The sequence below is a fragment of the Capsicum annuum genome, unplaced genomic scaffold (genome assembly GCF_002878395.1).
Source record: "Capsicum annuum cultivar UCD-10X-F1 unplaced genomic scaffold, UCD10Xv1.1 ctg2683, whole genome shotgun sequence".
Taxonomy (NCBI): Eukaryota; Viridiplantae; Streptophyta; class Magnoliopsida; order Solanales; family Solanaceae; genus Capsicum; species Capsicum annuum.
In genome coordinates, this window is record NW_025833151.1 from 529979 (window position 1) to 554311 (window position 24333).

The 24333-nt window shown below is 32.9% G+C and overlaps 1 protein-coding gene across 1 annotated transcript; it reads right to left on the bottom strand.

Annotated features, from left to right (window-relative positions):
- Nucleotides 1-1727: 1727 nt before the first annotated feature.
- Nucleotides 1728-8903, bottom strand: LOC124890914 (glycine dehydrogenase (decarboxylating), mitochondrial). The gene is made up of 15 exons (XM_047402765.1): nt 7573-8903; nt 7014-7259; nt 6845-6922; nt 6659-6759; nt 6384-6579; nt 6176-6301; nt 5333-5518; nt 5145-5258; nt 4319-4471; nt 3934-4122; nt 3691-3768; nt 3476-3601; nt 3273-3371; nt 3052-3169; nt 1728-2017 (listed from the first exon to the last, which is right to left on the bottom strand). The coding sequence occupies exons 1-15, from the start codon at nt 8785-8787 to the stop codon at nt 1926-1928; spliced, it is 3117 nt and encodes a 1038-aa protein (XP_047258721.1). The 5' UTR covers nt 8788-8903; the 3' UTR covers nt 1728-1925.
- Nucleotides 8904-24333: the final 15430 nt, after the last annotated feature.

The following is a 24333-nucleotide window of genomic DNA, read 5'->3' on the forward strand; positions in this document are numbered from 1 at the left end:
ATGTGCCGGAAAAGAGTTATGGATATTGGATTGGTATTGGCTATTGGATTGTATATGGATTGACGAATCCCCATGGATCCTACCTCGGGAGCACAACTCGGTAGGTGTATACGGTGGTTGTGCGATAACTTTGTGCATTGCATCATCATTATCATCATCTTCATTGCACTTTTATACGTTGTGCACATTCTATGTTTGTGTTTTCATTCTTGATTTAATATTTATCTATTTGTGCCTCTTTCATGTACCTGTATTTCGGTATATGTGTATATTACAGAACTGTTAGTGGAGACAGTGTGAGCTATCATTTGGGACATTTTCTGATTGCAGGTGACGTGCCCATAGTGTGTATTTTATGTGCTTTAGTTTCTACTTTACTCAGTCAGCCTATGATACCTACTGAGTACAAGTGGACCGTACTCATCCCTGCTGCGCTCTTTCGGTGCAGATCTAGGTATAGTGTGCCGCACGGTAATTCAGGCGGTGTTTGGAGTATTTTTGAGGTAGCGGTCGGTCTGTGCTTTCAAAGTTGATCTACTATCTCCTTTTGTTTAGTTATGTCTTGTTTTGTATTTCAGAGACAAAAATTGCTCCTTTTGAGCTATCGATTGTATATTTTGACTTCGATACGTACTTAGTTGGTTCACCGAATTTTGGGAGATTTATGGTATCTTTGTTATGTATTTTTCTGCTATTATTATATATGTTTGGTTCGACTTTGTTCTGGAAGCTTTACCTTAGGGTTTGGTGTTGTTTTCTCTTTTCATATCAGTTTGGATGATAGGCGTAAAGGCTTGCGATGACAAGTATCATCGTGACCCTTAATTTTTGGATCGTGACACGAATGGTGTCGGGTATTGCTAGTAATGAGATCACCATGTTAGTAGTGAATTCTTTACGCATGTAATTAAATTTCTATGTAACGCTCCTATAAAACCTTAAAGGTATATATCTTGATACTCACGTCACACGGACTATTTACTATGAACAAATGTTGTTGACATGGTACTAGTTTGGGGTCGAGCTACCATGTGCGAAAGTGGGAAATGTTAACTATTGGATTGTAGGTTACACCTTGTGGGCTAATCCGACCCGAAGGGCAGAGACAAGATTAAAGATAAACTTCCTAGAAAAAAGTTACGGGCATAGTTCTCACATTTTTTTCTCCCAAAAAACACATGCAAGAAAGACAATTAATTTGTGGATTAAACTTTGTTTCCTAGTGAAGCGAAGTTCAGTTTGTGTAACCTTTTCGACGGCAAGTTCAACAATCTTCGATGAGTTATAAAAATAAACAATTTGCTATTCTCCCTCCTCAATTTATCTGACTTGTAGTCGCACCCAAAAGGTTTACAACATAGCTAAGTATGGATTCTTCGACAAAGTTCGTTCTATGAGTTGTACAAGGATCTTTCACTTTATAAAATCTCAAGGGTCTAGAAGAAAGAAGTAAGTTTTTGCCTAGCCATACTGCTGAACCTGTTATGTGATGTACTGTCACGAACTAGGTTTGCTCAGGCTCGTTCACTGGTTCAGTTTGCATTAAAGTATCCAATATGGGCACGTCAATATATTTGCTAAATTTTATGTTGTATATTTTAAAAAATCACATGAAGTAACCACACTCTAGTCACATCCGTTAGGCCCAGGTATGTCGAGCCAAATGAAGAAGAATGAAGAATCCGCGCAACGTAGGTGGCGAAAGAGAGATTGGAGTAAGACAGGAATTGAAGATTACAAGAAGTGAGCTGCAATAATCAACATGATCTGTTAATACAGCAGATTTTCATCAAACTGTGGCAAGAAGATGAAAATCATCAGCTACCACCAAGCATATAGATATGAAACTTGTATGTACAACAGGATCATTGATGAGGGTGATTTCATGCTTTGTAAGGAACTTATAAGCAATGAAACAGTAAGGCTTAAGCATTTGCAGCTTTTTCTTCCGCCATTTCTGACACAGGAAGAAGGGTGCAGATGAGGTTGCGATCTCCATGCACATTGTCCACTCGTCCTGGAAATACAATCACAAGTAAATTATCATCAATACCAAGATATAAGACTCCATTTGTTCCATTTTAATTGTTGTTTTGGCTAATTTCACGCCCATTAAGAACATAATAAATACAAAGGTATCGTTTACTAATTTACACTTATTTAATAAAAATATATTGATTGTTTTATCTTCAATGCCGTGCATTCTTCTTTAATATCAAGGGTACAGTTAGAAACAACAACTAACCTGAGTCTTGAATTCCTAAACAACTTTTTGAGTTAAAACCTAAACTGACAATCAAAATGGGATGGAAGGAGTAGCATTTCTTACTAAATTTGGCAAGGAAAAAAAAATGAAAAGTAACACAATTACAAAGAACAGGGAATCGGTATTGCAATATAGTTCAATAAATGTAAGAACTGTAGATTTCAGCAGATACTTGGAGCTTTTTTCAATCATCTTATTGGATCTCTTCATATGAACTTGCAAATTTACTCTTCCTAGGTCTAACTGTTACACTATATTCATGATGAGAACCCCATGGACCAAAGAGGGAGAGAGAAAGAGTACATTTTTTCTCTTCTAACGTGTGCTCAGTAAAACACACTATTTTTATTTCAAGTACACAAAATTTGATAGAAATAGCTTTTTAGAGCAGTTCTGTTGTAATAGGACATGTTAAGGGCAAGTGTCATGCATGTCCTCAGTTGATTAATTAGTCCATTAGCTATCATTATGCAGGATGATTACATGAAAACTAATGACTCTTCAAAATGAAGTTTTTTGTATAATTGATAACAAAAAGGAAAACACTTTGTGCATGTAGGTTGATTGGGTGTTTAAAATTTAAGGACATAATATCAGTACGGATTGCTAGTATGTGGAAGTATAGAAAATGCATTGACCAGCACTAAGTGCTCGAAAGTATATGTTTGCTGAAAGCCTCAACATTTCAATGTATCACTGAATAAGACAAAATCTAATACTTCACAATTTAGCTAACGTTACGTTCGTAGGTTTAAAATTGGAGTTGTAATAGAGATGATAAAGACCTGTAGTTGGCCAGAATTTGGCACTCCTTAGCCATGGAGCAGGGTACGCAGCATATTCCCGAGAATATGGTTTTGTCCATGCATCAGCCATGAGCATTGATGGTGGATGAGGAGCCCCCTGCAACACAAGTCTCAATTAATATCTCCTAATTTATGCAAGTTATAACCAGACAAAACATTTCATTTAAAATAATCCACAAGAAAAAATAACACATATATACCTTGAGAACATTGTTGTTAATATCAACATTCCCTTTCTCAATCTGAGCGATTTCTTCTCGGATGGAGATGAGTGCATCACAAAACCTGTCTAGTTCCGCCTGCATAATATACAGCTACTTCAGGATCACCAAATTAAAAGCTATAATGTGTGTGCTACTGAAACTTTTTCCTGTATCATTCAATATGCATCCTTGTATTATACCTTGCTTTCACTTTCAGTGGGTTCAATCATAAGCGTACCAGGAACCGGCCAAGACATTGTAGGTCCATGAAATCCATAGTCAATAAGACGTTTAGCAACATCTTCAGGTTCTATCCCAGCAGTATTCTGAAAGGTCAAGATTTCAGAAGATTCAGTACAGTATAACAGCCAGTAAAAAAAGGGAGTGAAGTGGAAATGATTCAAAAAAAAACTACCTTAAAGCCCCTCAGGTCAATGATAAACTCGTGGGCACATGTTCCATTGACACCTCGGAAGAGAACTGGGTAGTGCTTCTGTTGATCAATAGCACAAAATATGATCAGCTACGAAGCATACACAAATTGAACACTTGCTGCAGGACAAACTGTTTCGCCCTATAATGAATAAAGACAGGCATAGCGAGTCTGGAAAGCAGAAAATTCAACTCAAATAGAATATGAGTATAAAAGAACAAAAACCTCCAAACGCTTAGCCATGTAGTTTGCATTCAGGATAGCTATCTTTGATGCATCTGTAAGTCCCTTAGACCCCATCATCGCAATGTAGGTATATGAAATCGGCAAAATAAGTGCAGAACCCCAGGGTGCAGCAGAAATAGCACCAAGTGGCTCACTATTGTCGGGAGCTGGGAGCCCTCCAGTTGGCACCTTCAGGAGATTACAATGATTAAGCAAACTAAACAAGATAGATACAACAAAATCCCAGGCCAATGAAGTGAGAAAAGTTTGCAAGTTTGATAATCACAATATTATTTTGAAGAAACATAAATCTAAGCAAAGAACAAGGCTACAGGACCTAGAGAGCTTTATCTAGTAAAGTAACTGGTGATTATCACGGACATACCACAGGGTGTGATGGCAAATATGGTGCCAAGTGCTTCTTCACTCCAATTGGACCCATTCCAGGACCTCCTCCACCATGAGGAATGCAGAATGTTTTATGGAGATTTAGATGACAAACATCAGCACCAATAAAACCAGGGCTTGTCAAACCGACCTGTAAAGAGAAATTAGCGATGAATGAAAAAGGCTGAACAACACCGGCATCTACTCCCCCTCGAAAACAAGAAACGACCAACAACAAAGTGGTATGGTTAGTAGCTGAACTAAAACTAAATTTTGATGACGTAATTGAAGAGTAAATAGAAGAAAGGTATTATACATAAGTTTAAAAAACAGCTATCATTTTGTTCAGAAAGTTCTATTGACCACAGCCAAGCTGCTGATAAAACCTTTAAACCAAGGTAAGCAATCCAGAAAAGAGAGAGCTCCAGACTTGACAGCACTGGACACAATATGACTTCACAAAAGTCAGAGCAGACCAAACTGTAGTAAATCGTACTATCTCACATATCATGTGGGACAACTATCAAATCACCCAGGAGTAAGGAAAAAGAGGAAGAAAAGGATAGGAGGGTAAATTAGGGTTCATTACCTAATCCAAATATGTCCCCTTCTTTTAAGATATAAGGTCTAACTTCAAAATTGTTGAGCTAGAATTTAAAGAGATATAATGGTCTTATCACTAAACAGACTCAAAAAAGAAAAATCTACAAGAATTAAAATGATGAAATGTCTGCATCCTAGTTTACACACTATACAAATAAGCTGTAAATCTGAGCAAGAAAAATTACAGCACGAGAGGTTAGGAGTTGATATGAGGTAATTACCTGTGCATTCATGTTAGCTCCATCCATGTACACCTGACCACCATTGTCATGGATTATCTTACATATCTCATCAATTCCTTCCTCGTAAACTCCATGTGTTGATGGATAGGTAACCTGAAATTTAATCAAGATTTAAGTAAATACAACCAATACAGAAAGATGCCATATAATAGTAGCATGAGATTTACCATGAGAGCAGCAAGTTTATCCTTATTTGCCTCAGCAGCCTTCCTCAACTCTTCAATATTAATGTTTCCTTTTGCATCTGTCCCAACAGCAACAATTTTCATCCCACACATTGCAGCACTTGCAGGATTTGTTCCATGTGCTGATACAGGAATGATGCATACATTGCGGTGATGGTCACCCCTCGACTGCAGCAAAACTCAAATTCAATTACACTAGCCAAAAGCTTTACACAGTTAAGGATGAACAAAGGATAAGAATCTGATAATTAAAAGGAAAAACTATAATCCAATGGCCATTAGCATCCAATTATGGTAAATCAAGCATTCTTGGAAGATTAAAACTCTATAGCCTTCTACAACTCCATGAAGGATAACAGAAGTCCAGTAGTAACTAGATTGAAGTAAAGATCATCACCGAGAATGGGGTTTCATCAGGTGATTTTCCCTAATTCTCCCTCCATTCCCTTTTACTACTCCTCTATTGACTTGACAATCCCCTTAAGGAATCATTTATTAAAGGGTTTGTTTTACTAAATTACCCATATTAACTATGCTCTGGAAATCTAAATTTAACAACTAAACTTTATGTAGTTACTTAATGATGAGGGTAATATTGGAGGAAGATAATATCTCTCTCTTGATTTGCTAAAATGGACAAGTAAAAGGAAAAAGTTATCTTTGGTACAAGGGATTGGTATTTGATAGCTGAAAATAGTGAAAGCATGTGCAATATTTTCCCACCTATTTGGCTCTTTAAACATTTCACAAATACAATCTTAATTAAGTTCAGAGACCATAAATCAGATTCGCAAGCAAATTACTCATTGAGATTATGACGAGTACCGTATGATATGCACGAATAACCATCAATCCAGCATATTCTCCAGCAGCACCAGCATTAGGCTGCAACGAGAAGGAATCAAAACCTGTAATTGTACACAATAGGTCACCTAAATCGTCGAACATTTCCTGCAAGAAGGCATGTAACATTCTTGATTAGTTCTTTTGTTTCTGCAGCTTGCAAGCAGGTATTCCTCTAAGCAGTAACAACCTGATAGCCAGCTGCCAGTTCAGTGGGTGCAAAAGGGTGAATATTTGCGAAGTTAGGCCATGTCACTGGCATCATCTCTGTTGTGGCATTCAATTTCATTGTGCAGGAGCCCAAAGGAATCATGCTATGGCACAAGGAGAGGTCCTTCGATTGCAGCTTATGAAGGTATCTCAGTAACTCATGCTCCGTATGGTACCTGAATCATCAGAGTAACAATTAAACTAGCACTAACCTTACAGGATATAGATGGTTAAAACCATTGAAGGATCCCTTACGAGTTGAATATTTGGTGAGTCAAATATGGAGTCTCCCTTGTAAGTCCAGAAGGAATCAGATTTTCGACCTCTTGTGCAATTGATTGAGCAGTGAACGTGACCTATTAACAGCATCAAAGATAGGAACACACTATGCATACATTGAGTTGCTACCAGCAGCATGGATAGGGGAGTAATCATACTTACTGGCTTTCCCAAGGCAAAAACTTTAAGCAGATTGTCCACATCTTCCAAGGTAGTAGTTTCATCAAAAGATACAGTTATCTGAAAAAAAAGTGGGGGTTCACTTAATCATAACATCAATTCAATTATTGATAAGATTAAAATCAAAAAAAGAAAAGCTAGCTAGACTTACAGTATTGTTGTCCACAATCCGCAAGTTAATGTCATGCTTGTAAGCAACATCAGCAATTGCTTTTGCATCGGAACACTTAACCTTTACAGTGTCAAAGAATGGAAGATCCTGAACTTCTACGGTTCCAAGCTTTTTGAGACCAGCAGAAAATGTTCCAGCAAGACCATGAACACGTTGGGCAATGGTTTTTAGCCCCTCAGGTCCATGATAGACAGCATACATGGCAGCCATGTTGGCAAGCAAAGCCTGCATAATAAAAGGACAAAATCATAAACCAATAAAAGGAAATAAATTGCACAGCATCATGCATCAGCGCCTTCTGATGCACATATGAAAGTTAGATAAAGACTTGCAAGAAAATGAGATTTTGATTTGTTTTTACTCTCACTGCTCATGTCCAGACAAAACATTGTATACAAGCAGAAAGAAACATTTTTCAAACCAGTTAAAATATTTACTACTACAGTTTAAGAACGTTCTGTAATATAGAATCTAGTCTAGGAAACATAAATATAGGTATAGCATAGATGTTATTGAAAAACAGTAGTTCACTCAGTACCTGTGCTGTGCAAATGTTACTCGTAGCCTTGTCCCTGCGGATGTGTTGTTCCCTGGTCTGCATCGCCATACGAAGAGCAGGTTTTCCTGCAGAATCAACACTGACACCAATAATTCTTCCAGGCATCATTCTCTTGTATTCTTGGGAAGTTGCCAAGAAAGCTGCATGAGGACCTCCATAACCCATAGGCACTCCAAACCTCTGAGCAGAACCAACAACAATATCTGCTCCAAGTTCACCAGGAGGTTTCAACATTGTCAAGGCCAAAAGATCAGATGCCATAACAACCTTCACTCCATGAGCATGTGCATTCTTAATGAACTCTCCATAATCCAAGATCTCACCTTCCGTCCCTGGATATTGAACTAGTACCCCACAAACATCACCAGACTTATAATCAATGTCCTTAAGATCCACTTTGACTACCTTAAGATCAAATCCATCAGCTCTAGTCTTACAAATATCAATAGTTTGAGGGTGACAATTGCTTGCAATAAGGAAAGTTTTCTTTTTTCCTTTCAGAATATTGTTACACATGGCCATAGCCTCAGCTGCTGCGGTCCCTTCATCTAGTAAAGATGCATTGGACATTGGCAAACCAGTAAGATCTGTAATCATGGTCTGATAATTCATCAAGGACTCAAGACGTCCCTGTGAAATCTCAGCTTGATAAGGAGTGTACTGAGTGTACCAAGCAGGATTCTCCAGAAGATTCCTCAATATAACAGGTGGTACATACGTGTTATAATATCCCATCCCAATATATGACTTAAAAACCTTATTCTTTGAGGCTAATTTTTGCATATGGTCAATCATTTGTGACTCGGTTAATCCACCATCAAACTTATTAAACTTCATGGATTCAATACGAATAGATTGAGGCACAGTGGCATCAATCAGTGCATCAAGGCTTTGGAACCCACAAAACTCAGTCATTTTGCTTTGTTCTTCAGGGGTGGCTGAGTTATGTCGGCGTGGGAAAGTGTCACTTGGCTTCAATGCATCAACAGATATTGATCTAACTTGTTGGTGAGAATTGAAAGATTTTGCATGATTCCTACCCTGGAACGTGTAAGGAGACAATGAAGATACATACCTTGAAGCCCTGTAAAGAGATGCTGGGGATGATGGAATTGCATTGACACGGCTCTGTTTTGATTCTGAAACCAAACGTTTCAGAATTGCCCTGTTTGCCAATTTTCTAGCACCTTCCATTTGTCTTGCCAAAAATATTTTCAAGATTTGTAAAGAGGGAAAAAAAAAAAAACACCCCCAGAAAGAAAGGGATGCAAGATGAGAAAAAGTTGACAAAGTTTAACTTTAAGCTTTGCTTTTCACTATATATATATATATATATATATATATATATTATTTTTCATCGTTTCATAATAAATGAATTATTAAATTTTGATACATAAATTAAGAAAAAAATATTAAAACATAAATTTAACATAACTTTTTATTTTTACCTCTTAAAAAAAAAGTTGTTTTTATAATAACTTTTCAAAAATTAATTAGCTGTTAAACTGTAAGGGTAAATTTATAAAAAAAATTAATAATTTATTTATTTTAAAACACTAATAAATATCTCAATAATTAACTTATTCCGGAACGTTTTGGAGGTAGTATATATTTGCCCCCTATCTGTATGATTATTTATGGAACAAAAAAAGTGGGTGGTGGAAACGGGTTGTTGAGGATACCTGTCTTTACACAAGGTAATCTTTTTATATTTGTGCAAAATTATGAATCTGCCCCAATTGTCTATAATAGATTAAAAACAGAAAATAAATGTAATATTTTTATTTATCCAGTTTAAAAAATCATGTAAGCCAAAAAAAAATAAAAACTAAACGGTTTAGAAAATCAAATCAAATCAAAAATGCGTTATTACTTGGTTCCAATTTACCCCTTATTATTAATCATAATAATTTCTCTAAGGGGTCGTTTGATAGAGTGTATTGATAAAAATAATGCATGTATTAATTAATATATATTATGAATATCTTGTTTGGTAGCACAATTTTTAGTCAATGTATAACTAATGCAAGCATTAGTTATACACTCTATTATGTATTAATGTGTGTATTACTAATACCATCCATTTTCTATGTATTAGTAATGCAAAGTCTTTAATACATGCATTAACTTATTAAATGACTTTAATACCCCTCAATTTCTCTCTTAAAATATTTCACCATTTCTTTTCCCGCCATTTTAATTTGCAATAGTGAATTTTTTCAAAACATTTCACAATTTTTTTTCCACCATTTTAATCTACAACAATTAATAATTGTAACATATTTAAATAATTGCTTCGAGGGTCTTTCAAAAGATTAAAAAAAAATTGAGACTATTTCTTAATTTTACATCTTATATTTTATTTTTGTTTCAATTATGTTAATCCGTTAGCATAATATTTCATGCGCAAAGATGCAGGTCTTGCAATTAATCCGAAACCTCTATATACTAGTTCAACAATACTAGTTATATTTGAGATGGTAAAAAAATTTTGTTGCAAAAAAGTGTACAAAATCAAAGAAGGGTATTTTTGAAAACAAACATTTTTTTTATAGAAATTATGTAAGATGTATTCTTTCTTATACATCAAACCAAACAATGTATAAGAAATAATACATGCATAACTAATACAAGCACTACAAATGCAAGCATTACTAATACACTATATTTTGCATTGATCTTATACACTCTATCAAACGATCCCTAAGTATTGAAATTAATATATTCAAATGGGATGACATAAACAACCTTTGGAAATTATTGATTTTTTTTTTTCGTCTTACCACCTCAATTGCATCATCTTTCTATTGAACCTTTAAATTTTTTACTTATCACTTTTAATATGACACATTCTTTAAGAAAATAACAATTGATATGATGGTTTTACAATACAACCCCTATTAAATATGTTTATAGTAATATATTGGAGAATAAATAATTAATATTCGGATTAGGATAAAATAAAGAAAATTAGTTTGTCTTTTTCTTGATATGTCAAAAATAAAAAGTAAAAATAAAAATTTAATTAAAAAAATAGTGACAAATAAAAGCAAAGGAGTATAAAATGTGTTTATTAAGCATATTTCATAACATGGCATAGCAAATGTAGTTTACTCATTCTAGACGTGTAAGAGGTATCTTTCTTAAATCTTTTTTTCTCTTTCAATCCGTCTCCTATCAGCACTTTCTCCATCATTATCCGCAACACCCTCACAACCATCTCTCATTCACCTTCAGAGGAGGTCCTCTTCCTTCATTTTACCTGTTATCTCCAAAGGAAAAGAAAAAGGAATCACAAGTAATATTAATTAAAGCAACATCAATATAACTAGGTGTTTTTTTTATGAAAAAAAGTACTGCAGCACATGATTGAGCAGACCTCATAAGTAAATTTGTTAATATAATTAATTACAGAGTTTTACCTATTTAATTTCGTAGTAGTGTCAAATTTTGATAACATTTGTTATTGATAACAAAGACAGAAAGAGAAAGAAAAGATGTTATAGTTGATGATGAAATTTAGGTAAAAGTTGACAGCTTGAAAAAAGGACAAGAAGAAAACATAGCACGAGGTGTAAAATATATTTTTAAAAAATAAATGTAAAATAGAAAAGTATTCAAATAAATTATTAAAATGTAGAAAAAAAATTAAGACCAATGATTCAACTTTCATTAGATAATTTAAAAAAGTTTGAAAGATATAAAGGGAGAAAGTCCATGATAGCATTAATGGTGGATCTGATTTTGTAGTGAAAGGGGGCCAAGAAGAAAACAGTGGGAAAGGGGTTGGGGAGGAGGAGGTAATTCTAATAAAAGAAGATATAAAATTATTATCTTTAGTTTGTCATTCACTTTTTTTTTATGTCATAGTGTGTGAAAGTCAAGAACGTTAATTTTCTGAGGAATTGTTAGAGGAATGTCTCATAGACACTTTAAATATACATTAGGTGTTTAATAGATAATGCATATAATTGAAGTATCTAAATGAAAAAAATTAATAAATTAAAGCGACTACGTATGTAATTTGTCTTCAAATGATAATATAAAAAAATATTATTCTATTTATTATTTTTTACCCGAAAGAAGTAATTATTAATATTTTATATACAATTTTCTCAGGAATTATCAATTTTTAGATCTTGTGGTGATGGGCGAAGAGTGGAGAGACACTAGGCAGCAATTTGGAGGAAAAAGACAGAAGATTTTTGGATCAATTAGATCTTGTTTTTCTATAAGCCAATAGTTTTTAGTGTTCTTTTCTTTTTCTTTTTCTTAATGGATACATCAATAATAAGGGCAAAAAATAATAAGGGTATCAAAGTTTTAAGGGAGGTGAAATTTGTATGGAAGGGAATGAATGGGGGTGAATTGGATTTCAATGGATGAAATTGAAAGATTTTTCTTTTTTTTTTTCCTTTTTTGAAATTGTTGTAGTAAATAGTACAATAAAATCAAAGCCTGAAATTTGTCAATAGTTTGGGAAGATTTTGATGGTTTGAATTGGATTTTTTCTGGGTTGGTGAAATATTCAACACTTGTTGCTTATCTTGATCCATCACCTCACAAATTCACTCTTGCAGCCGAAAGATCACATTACTTTTTTCCCATATATATGGAGATGTACGTGGAACTAAATATTGGGCTTAAGTCATCATCAAACACTTAAAGTTGTCCCGAAAATTCATTTAGACTGTTCAACTAAGGCTTGTATCTATCATGCCCCTAACCCATTTGAATTTTGATCCAATCAGACCTTTTTTGCCTAATCAGTAACATTTAAAGAGTGTGTGTAACACACTCACCTGACGTGACAAAAATAACTAATTAAAAGGCTAACACGTGACATTAAATCCAAAAATAATTAAAAAGGAATTATAACTTTAAAAAAAATTAAAAATAAATAAACACCCCACCTCTGCCTAACATTAAGCCAGTTCTGTTGCCTAAGAAATCTACTGCTTCTGAGGAGAAGGCTTCGACGCCAAAGGCTAAAAAGTCACCAAAGAAGGCTCAAGGGATCGGATTTTAGGGGTTTTATGTTTGGGTTAAATATGCAGTAAGCTTTTGTTTAGTTTTATTATAGGTAATTTTAGGATCTACGGTTCTGTTATGATTTTGTAACTTTGGTGTATTGTGCTTTTGGAAATATTAATAGAAAGTAATTCATTTTCTATCTTATCTTCTCAATTTCACTTTTTCTTTTTGTAGCCATTTTTGCTTTGGTTTAGTATTGGTCGTGCTTGTCAAATAGAATTATAAGAGAACAAGAGAGTCGATGAGGAGAGTCTGATGGATAATTAAAGGTAGGGGTGAAGACGCGGGGTATGTGTGTGTGAAGAAGAAGACGATAGAGGGGGTTGTGTGAAGAAGACACGAAGGAGGGAGGGGGCGGATGCTTTTCCTTTTTTTTTTTAATTAAAAAAATTAGGATAATTAAAAATTATATTAATAAAATAATTTAAATATATTTGTTTAATTTAAAAAGTAAAATATTATTTTTTTCTTCGATTCACGCGCTCTAGGAGAGTGTGTTACACTCTCCTTACCAAATCAACATTTTGTGTCTAATAGGTATCAATTTTAGCAGTTGAGGTGCCTAATAGGTACAGACCATAGTGTGAAGAGGGGTCTAAATGAATTTTCGGGATAACTTTAAGTGTCAGATGATGACTTAAGCCTAAATATTGGCACATGGAGACTCTAAGGGGTCGTTTGGTTAGAAAACAAGTTATGTTAGGATAAGTTATGTTGAGATTAGTTATACAGGGATTAGTTGTACTAGGATTAATTATCCTAGTATTACTTTTTAGTGGTTGTTTGGATTGTGCTACTAAAAATAATATGAATTACATTTTTTTTAAGAATCGATAGTTTATTTATAAAAATACCCTTCACCATGTTTAACTTAATTATTTTTCTTCATTTTAAATCTTACAAAAAAATTTAAAAGTTACTAATTTTTTTTAAATTTATTAGTTTCTTTTTCCTAAAATACATGTTAAGAAATTTATGTTGATATTTTTTAAATGTGTATGAAGCTTTAATATTTCATGTTAAATTATTTATTTTGTTCTAAATTCTATAAAATATTGATAATCTCATTTTTTTTGTCAAAAAAATTCATCATAAAAAAATGTGAAAAAGAATTTATCTCATTTTTTCATTATTTAGTATCATTAATATTTGGAGAGTCAAATTGTATTTTTTTTTTAAAATTAAATTTTTAAATATTTTATCTAAATATAAAAAATAATTTTTTATTTAATAATTAAGCATGTATTAAGTTATAAAGGGTATGTCAACATACTTTAATTACTTGTCCATGATAATTTTGTTAAAAAAACTAAACTATTGAAATAAGATTAATAAACATATCTACAAAATAGAAAGACAATAAATCGTTGGATCAATTTAAAATTTGATTGTATAAATAATTTTTATGGTGTCACTATTGTTTTTTCCATGACTCATTACTTTTATAGCATTTAATAAGCTCATATAATTATTCAAATTTACCAAAATGGATAAAAATATGTAGAGTAATTAAAATTTAAATTATGAATAAAATTGACAAAAAAATTTGATGTGAGGACTACCAAAATCTCACATTCTCTCTTATATATAGCAGTAAGGTAATATATATATATATATATATAAAGTGATAATTAAGGATTTGGTAGGCAATTGTGTCTCCCACCAAATGTATGGGATAAATTATTCCGGTAGGTGTCGTTTGGTTGGGAATGTAGTTATGTTGGGATTAGTTATACTGGGATAAGTTATGATAGGGTAAGTTATACTGAGATTAGTTATATTAGGATTATTTTTTATTGAGTGTTTGGTTTGTTGTTTTCAAAGTAATATGCATGGTATAATTTCTAAGAATAAAGTAATTGATTACCAAAATAACCCCATCTTATTTAACTTATTTTTTGTTTATATATATTGTTTTTCAAGCTTTAAATATTTATTCTTAAAAATAAAATTTTCATCTTATTTACCTTAATTTTTTTGTAAGTGCATTTTCATGATTATAACGTGTGTATTTTAAAAATAAAACTTTCATCTTATTTAGCTTTAATTTTTTTGTATGTGCCTTCCCATGATTATGTCGTGTGTTTAAAAAAAAATCTTACTGCATCTTATTTAGTTTGAAATAAAAACTTTCAATTTAAGTTTGTTAAAGTAAAAGAAGATTTGTTGTTTATGTCACTTCAATTAAACACGTATTGCTCATATAATATAGAATATTAAAATTCATTTTAATTGATATATACAATATCAATTTTTAAGTGATTAAAAAATTATTTAATTTAAAATATGTAATTGAACAATAGAGTCGATTGTGAAACGATAATGTGTATTAAAACTAGGCAACGCCTTTGTAGTTGCTAAAATATTTTACAGATTACTAGCGAATGGTAATTATTATTATAAAATCTACTTACTTTAATTAATCTTTTATTGTGTAGTAAGATCTTTTTGTGTTATCAATTCACAAAAATAACACTTGGAAGGAAAAAGTTGATGTTGAATTTCGTTTTTCTATGCTTAAAAAATTATAGTACCTACATTTTGTTGGATATATAAAAAATTATAGTACCTAGTTTTGATCCTTATTGTGTATGAATCTAACATATTTTAATTCTTAATTTGTTAATTTTGCATTTTGATCCTTTATATAAGAAAATAACGTATAAGTTTATAAAGTTCACAAGCAGTGGGATGAAAAAAAATGCAAAGTTCAATTGATAAGAGGTTAATTTTTCTTAGTCATATATTTTCGTCGATCCAAAATAAGATATTTTAGTTTTTTTAATTTGTCATAATAACGCGTTTTAGATAATCAAGTAGATATCAATAATCTTTTTTCACTTTCAAAAGCAATAATTAGAGATGATGAAAAAGATTGGAGAAATGTGTTTGTAATAGATTTGGGGGTATTTTTGTCATTTTATATTTATCCAAGGATAAATTAAGGTGGGATAACTTATACCACCAAATATGTGGTATAAATTATCCCGGGACTATTATTAGTCTCGGGATAAGTTATCCCAAGTATTGGCAAACCAAGCAATGTATTAAAAAAGTTTATCCCAGGACTATTATTTTATTCTAGGATAATTTGTCTTAGTACCTCACACCAAACGACCCCATACTATTTATTAGTACCGGGATAAGTTATCCCAAATTGGGTAACCAAACAAAGCACTAAATTTGTTATCCCGGGACTAGTATTTTATCCCGGGACTATTTATATTAGTACCTCACACCAAACGACTCCTAAGTAGATATTATTACTCCACGTGAAACTCATAGGTTAGAAATTATTAAGTTTGTGAAAATATATTGAGATTTTATTGATTTATTCGTGTCTTGAATGAGAATAAGAAAAATATCATGATAGAATTGTATCTCTTCTAGAATATCTTCATATGAATTATAAGTACTTAGTAGGCGTTTGACCAGGAAAGTTAAAATGTTTTAGAGTTGGATTTGAAGTTGTATTTGGCCATGAAATAAATTGGAGTTCTTTTTGACTTTTTATGAGAGAAGTTGAAGTCCACTTGTTTTCACTTTTTCAAATACAATTTTGAATTGTATTTGAAATTCTTATTGGCCAAACACTACAATTTTCCTTAAAGTAAAATAATTTTGCGAAAAAAAGTGAAAAACTCTCATAGCCAAACGAGCTCTTAAATGTTGATTTGAAGTGAATGTGAATGGTATCTAAGTGATAGTTACTACTTCACACAGGCATATATTCACCACAATAGTTTTTGTTTATAAATTTTTTTTTTTTTTTTTGATTAGTATTAGAATTTGTAAAAAAAGGTTAAAGACAAGTAGGATAAAGTCGATCAAATCTCATTTTTTTTGGTTGAATCAACAAAGTAGAGATCGACTATCCAAATCTAAATAGCTCAAAGAAAAGAAAAAATACACGGGAGGAAATGGTGATGTTCCTTCTTCCATTCAAACCCTAAAAAGGGACATAGTACATATATGGTAACTCAAGTTTGTTTGTAGCTAAAAAGTAAGCACTTCAAGTTTGAGAATACACATGTAGACACTCTAGAATATCTTCATATGAATTATAAGTATTTAGTAGGCGTTTGACCAGGAAAGTTAAAATGTTTTAGAGTTGGAGTTGAAGTTGTATTTGACCATGAAATAAATTGGAGTTCTTTTTTACTTTTTATGAGAGAAGTTGAAGTCCACTTGTTTTCACTTTTTTAAATACAATTTTGAATTGTATTTGAAATTCTTAAGGCCAAACACTACAATTTTCACTAAAGTAAAATAAGTTTGCGAAAAAAAAGTGAAAAATTCGCATGGCCAAACAAGCTCTTAAATGTTGAATAGAAATGAATGTGAATGATATCTAAGTGATAGTTACTACTTCACAAAGGCGTATATTCACCACAATATTTTTTGGTTATCAAAAAAAAAATTTCATTTTGATTAGTATTAGAATTTGTAAAAAAAGGTTAAAGGCAAGTAGGATAAAGTCGATCAAATCTGATTTTTTTTGGTTGAACCAACAAAGTAGAGATCGAATATCCAAATCTAAATAGCTCAGAGAAAAGGAAAAATACAAAGGAGGAAATGGTGATGTTTCTCTTCCATTCAAACCCTAAAAAAGGACAGTACATATATGGTGACTGAAGTTTGTTTGTAGCTAAAAAGTAAGCACTTCAAGTTTGAGAATGCACATGTAGACACCTTAATTTAGTCTTAATTGACAAGTAAACACTCTAAATCGTTCTTACTGTGTCTAGTGGACACCACACTGACATGGTGCATACATTTTAGAGGTGTATTAGATGACTAATTATACACCTTAATTTAGTCTTAATTGACAAGTAAACACTCTAAATCGTTCTTACTGTGTCTAGTGGACACCACACTGACATGGTGCATACATTTTAGAGGTGTATTAGATGACTAATTATCTTGTAAGTTGGGGTAATCAACTAACATAGTGAAGATGAGTTGAAGTATATAGACGTGCATACTCAAAGTTGAAGTGTTTAGTTGTCAGTTGAGGTAAAGTTAAAATGTCTATATATGTATTATGTCAAAAATAACTTGATATATCTTCAGAGTGATTTCTCGATGCCTTTCATTCTTCTAAGAGGGATTTTCTATATGTCAAAAAGTCATTTCCTATATGCTTATATGTTAAAGACTGCATGCTAGTTCTGAAAAGGCTACTTAGTAGCACATACCTGAGGTCTAGCGTTGGGGTCAAGACTAATGGACGAGCTGATTCTAGACTCAAAGTTAACTATTGATCTACCGGAGGGCTATTGTGGTGATGCTTTAGTTGTAATGTGATTTATTTCTAGGGAGTAGTCATGTAGGTTACGCAGTGACATAGTGCCTTTGGTTATATTGATGTAGTACCAATTTAGGCTATGTTGTGGGCGACGATCTTGGGATTTTCTTGAGCTAAGAGAAAGACCCCAAGTATCTGAAATTTCTACCATATGTCATAGTCTAATTTATCTGTTTGTCAAGCGTGAATTTTACTCTAAACAAAACTTAATTATATCCAATATGCACATCAAATTTATAGTAAAAAATATGCATATTTTTCACGAAATCATTGAAAATATGCTTGTTGAAAATTGTTCTCGACAAATAAATTTGTGAATTTTCTACAAAATCATTAGAATTAAAGAATCGTACTCATCATGAATTGTTTCTGGCGGAGATATCTAGGAAAATCTGTCACTTTCTATATATAATGGGAAAAGTTACATAAAAATACACTTTACAAATGTACATTTCATTTACGTAACCTAAAAGTTACTTTACATTCCATGGACTTTTCATTGGTTATATAGGATAAACAGACTCTTTCTTCAAAATTGAATTCTTCTTACCTAATTTTCAACTCCAAACTCTTTCAAAAAATCTTCATACTCCTTCTTATTCAACTCAAAATATATAAAATACAACACATACATTTTGTTTACATAAGCAATTGTTGAAAAAATTCAACATTATTTCAATTTTTTTTCTATCATTCACGCTTCAATTTTGAATTTTTTGTAAATAAGATTGATTTTGAGTGAGTATGTTACAAAAGATCCATTTTGTATTGAGGAGCCCAAATCTGAAATGATGTTTTGGTATAGTTTTGAGGTGTTTTTGAATGAATTGGAGCTTGGATTCGTAGAAGAAGATGAAGTCTGTTCTTTTGTATACCTCTGTATTCTGTATTGTATATTTTGTATTTTGTATTGTATATTATTATTTATACTATAAATTCTTTTTATTTAGGTGATTTTCTTCTTCGCTCCATTTTATATACAAAATATAATGTAGATACATTGTTTAGACATTGTGTATACATATGTACATATTTGTATAATTATGTATATTATTGAATAATTGTATAACATTATGCAAAACTATAAGAGGTATATCATACACTCATATACAATACTATATCAAAAAAACTGACTTTTAGAGATAATAATCATGAGTTGAGTGATAGTATGAGAAATAAACTTCCAATTTCACTTGTATTTATGTGCTTGGAATTTGTAATTGATGTAACAAGTTTCAATAAAATTTGAAATTTTGAGTAGTGTTGATTTTGGATTTAGTTTGACACTTGATACGATCCAAAATGTCGTCGGACTTTGGATGTGATGATGATGAATTTAGAGGTGTTTGACGACCCCCTAATGCTATCAAAAGGTAGAATGAGTTGGTGTTTATATTTAAGAAGGGTCAAAGGGCCTTGGAGAGGTCAAAAGAGGGTAAGGTTAGCTTGGAGAAACACTGAAGGGACCTACAAAGCCACATGTGCATGCAAAAGGAGGACATGTGGCTGCTAATGGCCAATTTGGCCCTTCTAGAGGCATCTGCATTGGCACATGTGTGAGCAAGTCATTAGTCTATGTGGCCATATGCCCAATTTACTGAAGTGGATCACTTTTGGGTCCATAATTGTAATAACTAGCTCTAGGCTATACACAGGAGTTTCTCTTTCATCTTTACATTAACTTTGATGCTTATAAACAATTATTCTTGTGAGTGTGTGTAAGCTTGAATTAGCTTGCGTTGATTTCTCATTTGAAAAAAATAGTTGTTTAGGAGTCGATTCCATTATGGTCTACATAGGAGTTTGGGTGCTTAGATTGGATATTTGAATTGAGGATTAAGGGTTTAATATAACCTTTATTTGCTTTACAATTCTTTCTCTGTGTCTATCTTTTTAGCTGTTTTCATCTGTCTCTATCTTTATTTCCTCGTATCGTAATTTGTTTTTATTTTCCTAATTTTGCTTGTATCATTTAATATCAGAGCAAGGTTTAGAATCGTTCTTACGATTCTAGTCTTAGAATAGTTACCTTGAAAAAAAAAAGTAGTGTCAAAAACATTTTTGAAGAAAACCCCAAAAAAATCTTGTGATTTTGAGTCAGTTTTGTTGTTTTCACACTACCTTAAGCCTTGTTTTGAAGATAGTTGAAGAAGACCTCCATTGTTGAGCTTGAACTTGAATAAGAAATGAAGTGGGTCTTTAAATCTTGATTATTTGGTGGCTCTGTCCAGCTCAGCTTGTACTTCCAAATTTTGTCCTTTTGTGAGGTTTTTTTTCAAGAATATTCCTTTTCCTTAGGATATTCCTTTGTACAAACAACTTTTTATTTTTTATTCCTTTTCTTGAATCAAACACCATCTTTTTTTATGAATATTCTTCTTGAATATGTAAATTTCTTCAAGAATAGGAAGTATACCAAAATTTCCAACCAACTCATTTTGACTTGAAATTGCATGAAATTTCAGATCCAAGGTCTTTGTAATGTGGAAAACACTTTTCAATATTAGATAAAAATTCCTTTTTGGAAAAATACTTCCAGTATTCTCAAAAAATAATATGGGAACTGGATATGCACCATTATGTTTCAAACTAATGCAACTGAAGGCCAAATCTGAGTAAATGGTATAGGAAAAAATTATAACTTTTCTGTTCTCTTGATACCATAAGATAATTATTTTATTTACTGAAAGATATTTCTTATACACTTCCTTTCGTTGATCAGTATTAAAGGGAACTAAAAAAATGCACAAATCTCACACAGAATAGAAAAAAAATATGTAACCAGTTTATTCTCAAAAAGGTTTTTTTTTTCCTTTTTGACTTTGGTGATTCCTTCGTAGGTTACTTCTAATTTGTCCCACATTTATTTTGTGGTTTCACAGGTTGATATCATGTCATATTCTTCACTGCTAACTACACAAAGAAGTAAACTTATAGCTCTTGTATTAATTTGGATTACCTCTTGCTGTTCTTTGGTGACTTTGGAGTTTTCAAAGTCCTCCACATCAACACTGTTGTATGCTTTGTCCTTCCGATTTTCTTTGAGTCCTGGGATGGGCTTCGGTCCATTCTTAATAACAACCCACGCTTGAAAGTCATTTAAATGAACAAAGATTTTAAATATATTCTTCCAATATGAGTAGTAATGTCCATTGAAGTATGGTGATCTTATAGAAGAGTGACCGTTTTGAAGGAGAGCTCCTGGAATTTGATAATTTTCCATTGAATCTTTGCTCACGTGGTTAAGAAACACTATTAATGAGGCCCACTCTGATACCAATTAAAATTCAAAAGGGGGTGAATTGAAAATTTTCCCTGAGTCGACTGGTCAGCCTTGACAGTCATCTCACCTGCAGATCAGTATACCTAACAGAACAGATTAGATTCCAATAAATAAGCAAGTAATAAAGACACATGATTTATCCTGGTTCGAAACACCAATGTGGTGTTTACTTCTAGTCTCCTTGGGTTTTAAAGTTTCCTTAAAGCTTTTCAAAGTAGAGTCAACGTACAGATATAGTGAACAAGTTCTAAAGCTTATTTTGATTTTCAGATCTTGTGACATGGCCTCAAATGGTATGACTAATTTGACTTAATCTTACTCTCTTATAAATATTGTAAAATGAGAAGAACAAAGATTTATTGAGATTAAGACTGAGACGCACTAAGAATTTCCTATGAAGTTGCGTGAGTCTTCAAATCTCCAGTCTTCTTTATTTATATGCTTTGGTTGATGTTGTTGCTTTGATCTAAAAGGAAACCCATGGGATTTCTTCTCAATAAAGGATTTGATTTGGTTTCTTGGTTGAGGGTAATACGTCTATATCAAAAATGTCAGTATATAAGATGTTTTTTTGCCTTGAATCATGATGATTCATGTCCATATCAGATATGTTCATGAAGTAGATTCATGTCTATATCAGATATGTCCATGAAGCTGGTGTGATTTCCTTTCTATGCTGCTCTACGGTCTTGTTAATTATTTTTTTTGTAATTTGGAATCTGAGAGGATCTTCTATTAAAGTCACATCCTAGATCTTCCTTGTACTGAGGGATGTTCTTCCAAGTATGTCTTTCTAATGATCTTTCTCTTAATGTCGTATCCGATATTGATTCTGCCTTCTAAGTATATCTTCATAATGATCTTTCTTGACTTCATTATCCTTTTGATGTATCTTGCATATTCGCTGTAAAGAATGGATCTTGGGCCTAACTCAACCTCAAAAGCTAGCTCATGAGGGGAGTATTGCCCAAATCCATATAAGGAAACCAATTACCCATCCCTTTTTCGATGTGGGATACTTAACACTCCCTCGTACGCCCACGACTTATTAACTGGAGCGTGGACAATATAATATGGGGGCCCAACATTGGTGAACAAAGATTTGGGATAGGCCTGACTCTAATACCATGTAAATAATGGATCTTAGGCCTAACTCATTCTCAAAAGCTAGCTCATGAGGTGAGGATTTCCCAAGACTATATAAGGAGACCAAGGAACCTTTAACCCATCGATATATGACTCCAATACCCCCTTCCGCACGCCTAGGACTAGACATCTGGAGCATGGATAATATAAGATGGGGGGCCCTACATCGAAAGCATATGAACTGGGTAGGCTTGGCTCTGATACCATGTAAATAATTGATCTTGGGCATAAATCAACCTCAAAAGCTAGCTTATGAGAGGAGGATTGGCAAAGTCCATATAAGGAAACCAATTACCCATTCTTTTTTTGATGTGGGATACTTAACAATCCCTCCTTGCCCAGGCCTAATTAACTGGAGTATGGACAATATAATACGGGTGTCCAACATCGGTGAACAAAGATTTGAGATGGGCCTGGCTCTGATACCATGTGAAGAAATATAAAAAATAAATATTATTAAATTATTGTATGGACTGCGTACATCTTACCCTCCCCAGACCTTACTATGTGGGAATACACTAGTTTTGTTGTTGTTGTTGTATTAAATTGTTGCAACTACATTATTACATTGAGACCATATTTATAGACACTACATTCTAATATTTTTCCTTATAGGACACAATATTACAATTCTTTCCAAGTAGGATTCTATATGTTTATTTCTATTCCTATTCTTATTCCTACTCATATTCTACATTAACAATAGATTAGTTTGTTAGTATTAAAATATATTATTTAGATATGGGAAGCTAACATATTGTAACACCCCGAATCTAGTACCCGGAATGCTACACGGTGCCCATGACCCCGAAGGACCACAAGCTAACCCATGACTGATATTTGTAAACTGAGCACTGAATAATAGTAATAATATCGTAAATACGAAAACATGAACTGACAATCCATAAGGTTCAATACTAGTACACAACTAAAAAATATGGTATAACAATACCAAAACAACTGAGATAATTGTCTGAACATATTGTAGTCTGAAAGCCTCTAAACTGTATGAATAAGGAGTTGATGGGATATGTCTCCAACTAACTCTAACTACTAAAATAAACTAAAAATGAGGACGCACAGCTAATTCTGATCGCTGAACTGGGATACTACTGGTTCTCTGGAGCTCGTGCTTCTAAACCTATGGTATAAGACACCATAGCACAAATATGTCAGTACTTTGAATGTACTGGTATGCAAGTGAGGTAGGCTGAGTGCAATAGGTTCATATGCATGAACATTATTAACTGACTGACTAATATGAATGTGATAATACATGCATACATACGTAACTGTAACTGAGATCATGATAGGACTGGATACCGAGTTACTGATACATGAATAACTATGTCTAACAGTTCTAATTATGAAGAACTGATCTGGTTGACTGTATTTGATAGTCCTGAAGCTGAATGCTAATAACATAAGTTCTGATAACTGATATAACTGATAACATAAGTGACTGTATATGACAGTCTTGAATTTGATGGAACTAGCTGAGTTCCGTACTGTATCTGAGTAGTTGAATCTGAGATCAGTCCTATCTAGTGGGTGATATCTACATCTGATGATACTGATACTGATTGATAGTAGTTAAGATTAATCCTATTTGGTGGGTGATGCCGGGGTCTATTTATAATGATAAGGATTGACTGTATCTAACAGTCCTAAATCTATACTACTGAGCTGAATTGAATGTATCTGACAATCCTGATTTTGTAACTGAAACTGTGGGATGTATTCATCTAACCGACATGCCCCATACTAAGCTAACTGGGTTCTAACCTGTAACCCCAGCTGGAAGGGTGTCAGTATCGCGCCACTGGTAAAGACAACTGCTGTGAATTCAGTCCTAATCTAGCGGGTGACCCCTTAGATCAGTCCTATATATTTAAATATTCTAATAGATGATCCCTGAGTATGTCAGTCCTATATAACGGGTGATATGTCGTACCTATGCTGGATATGT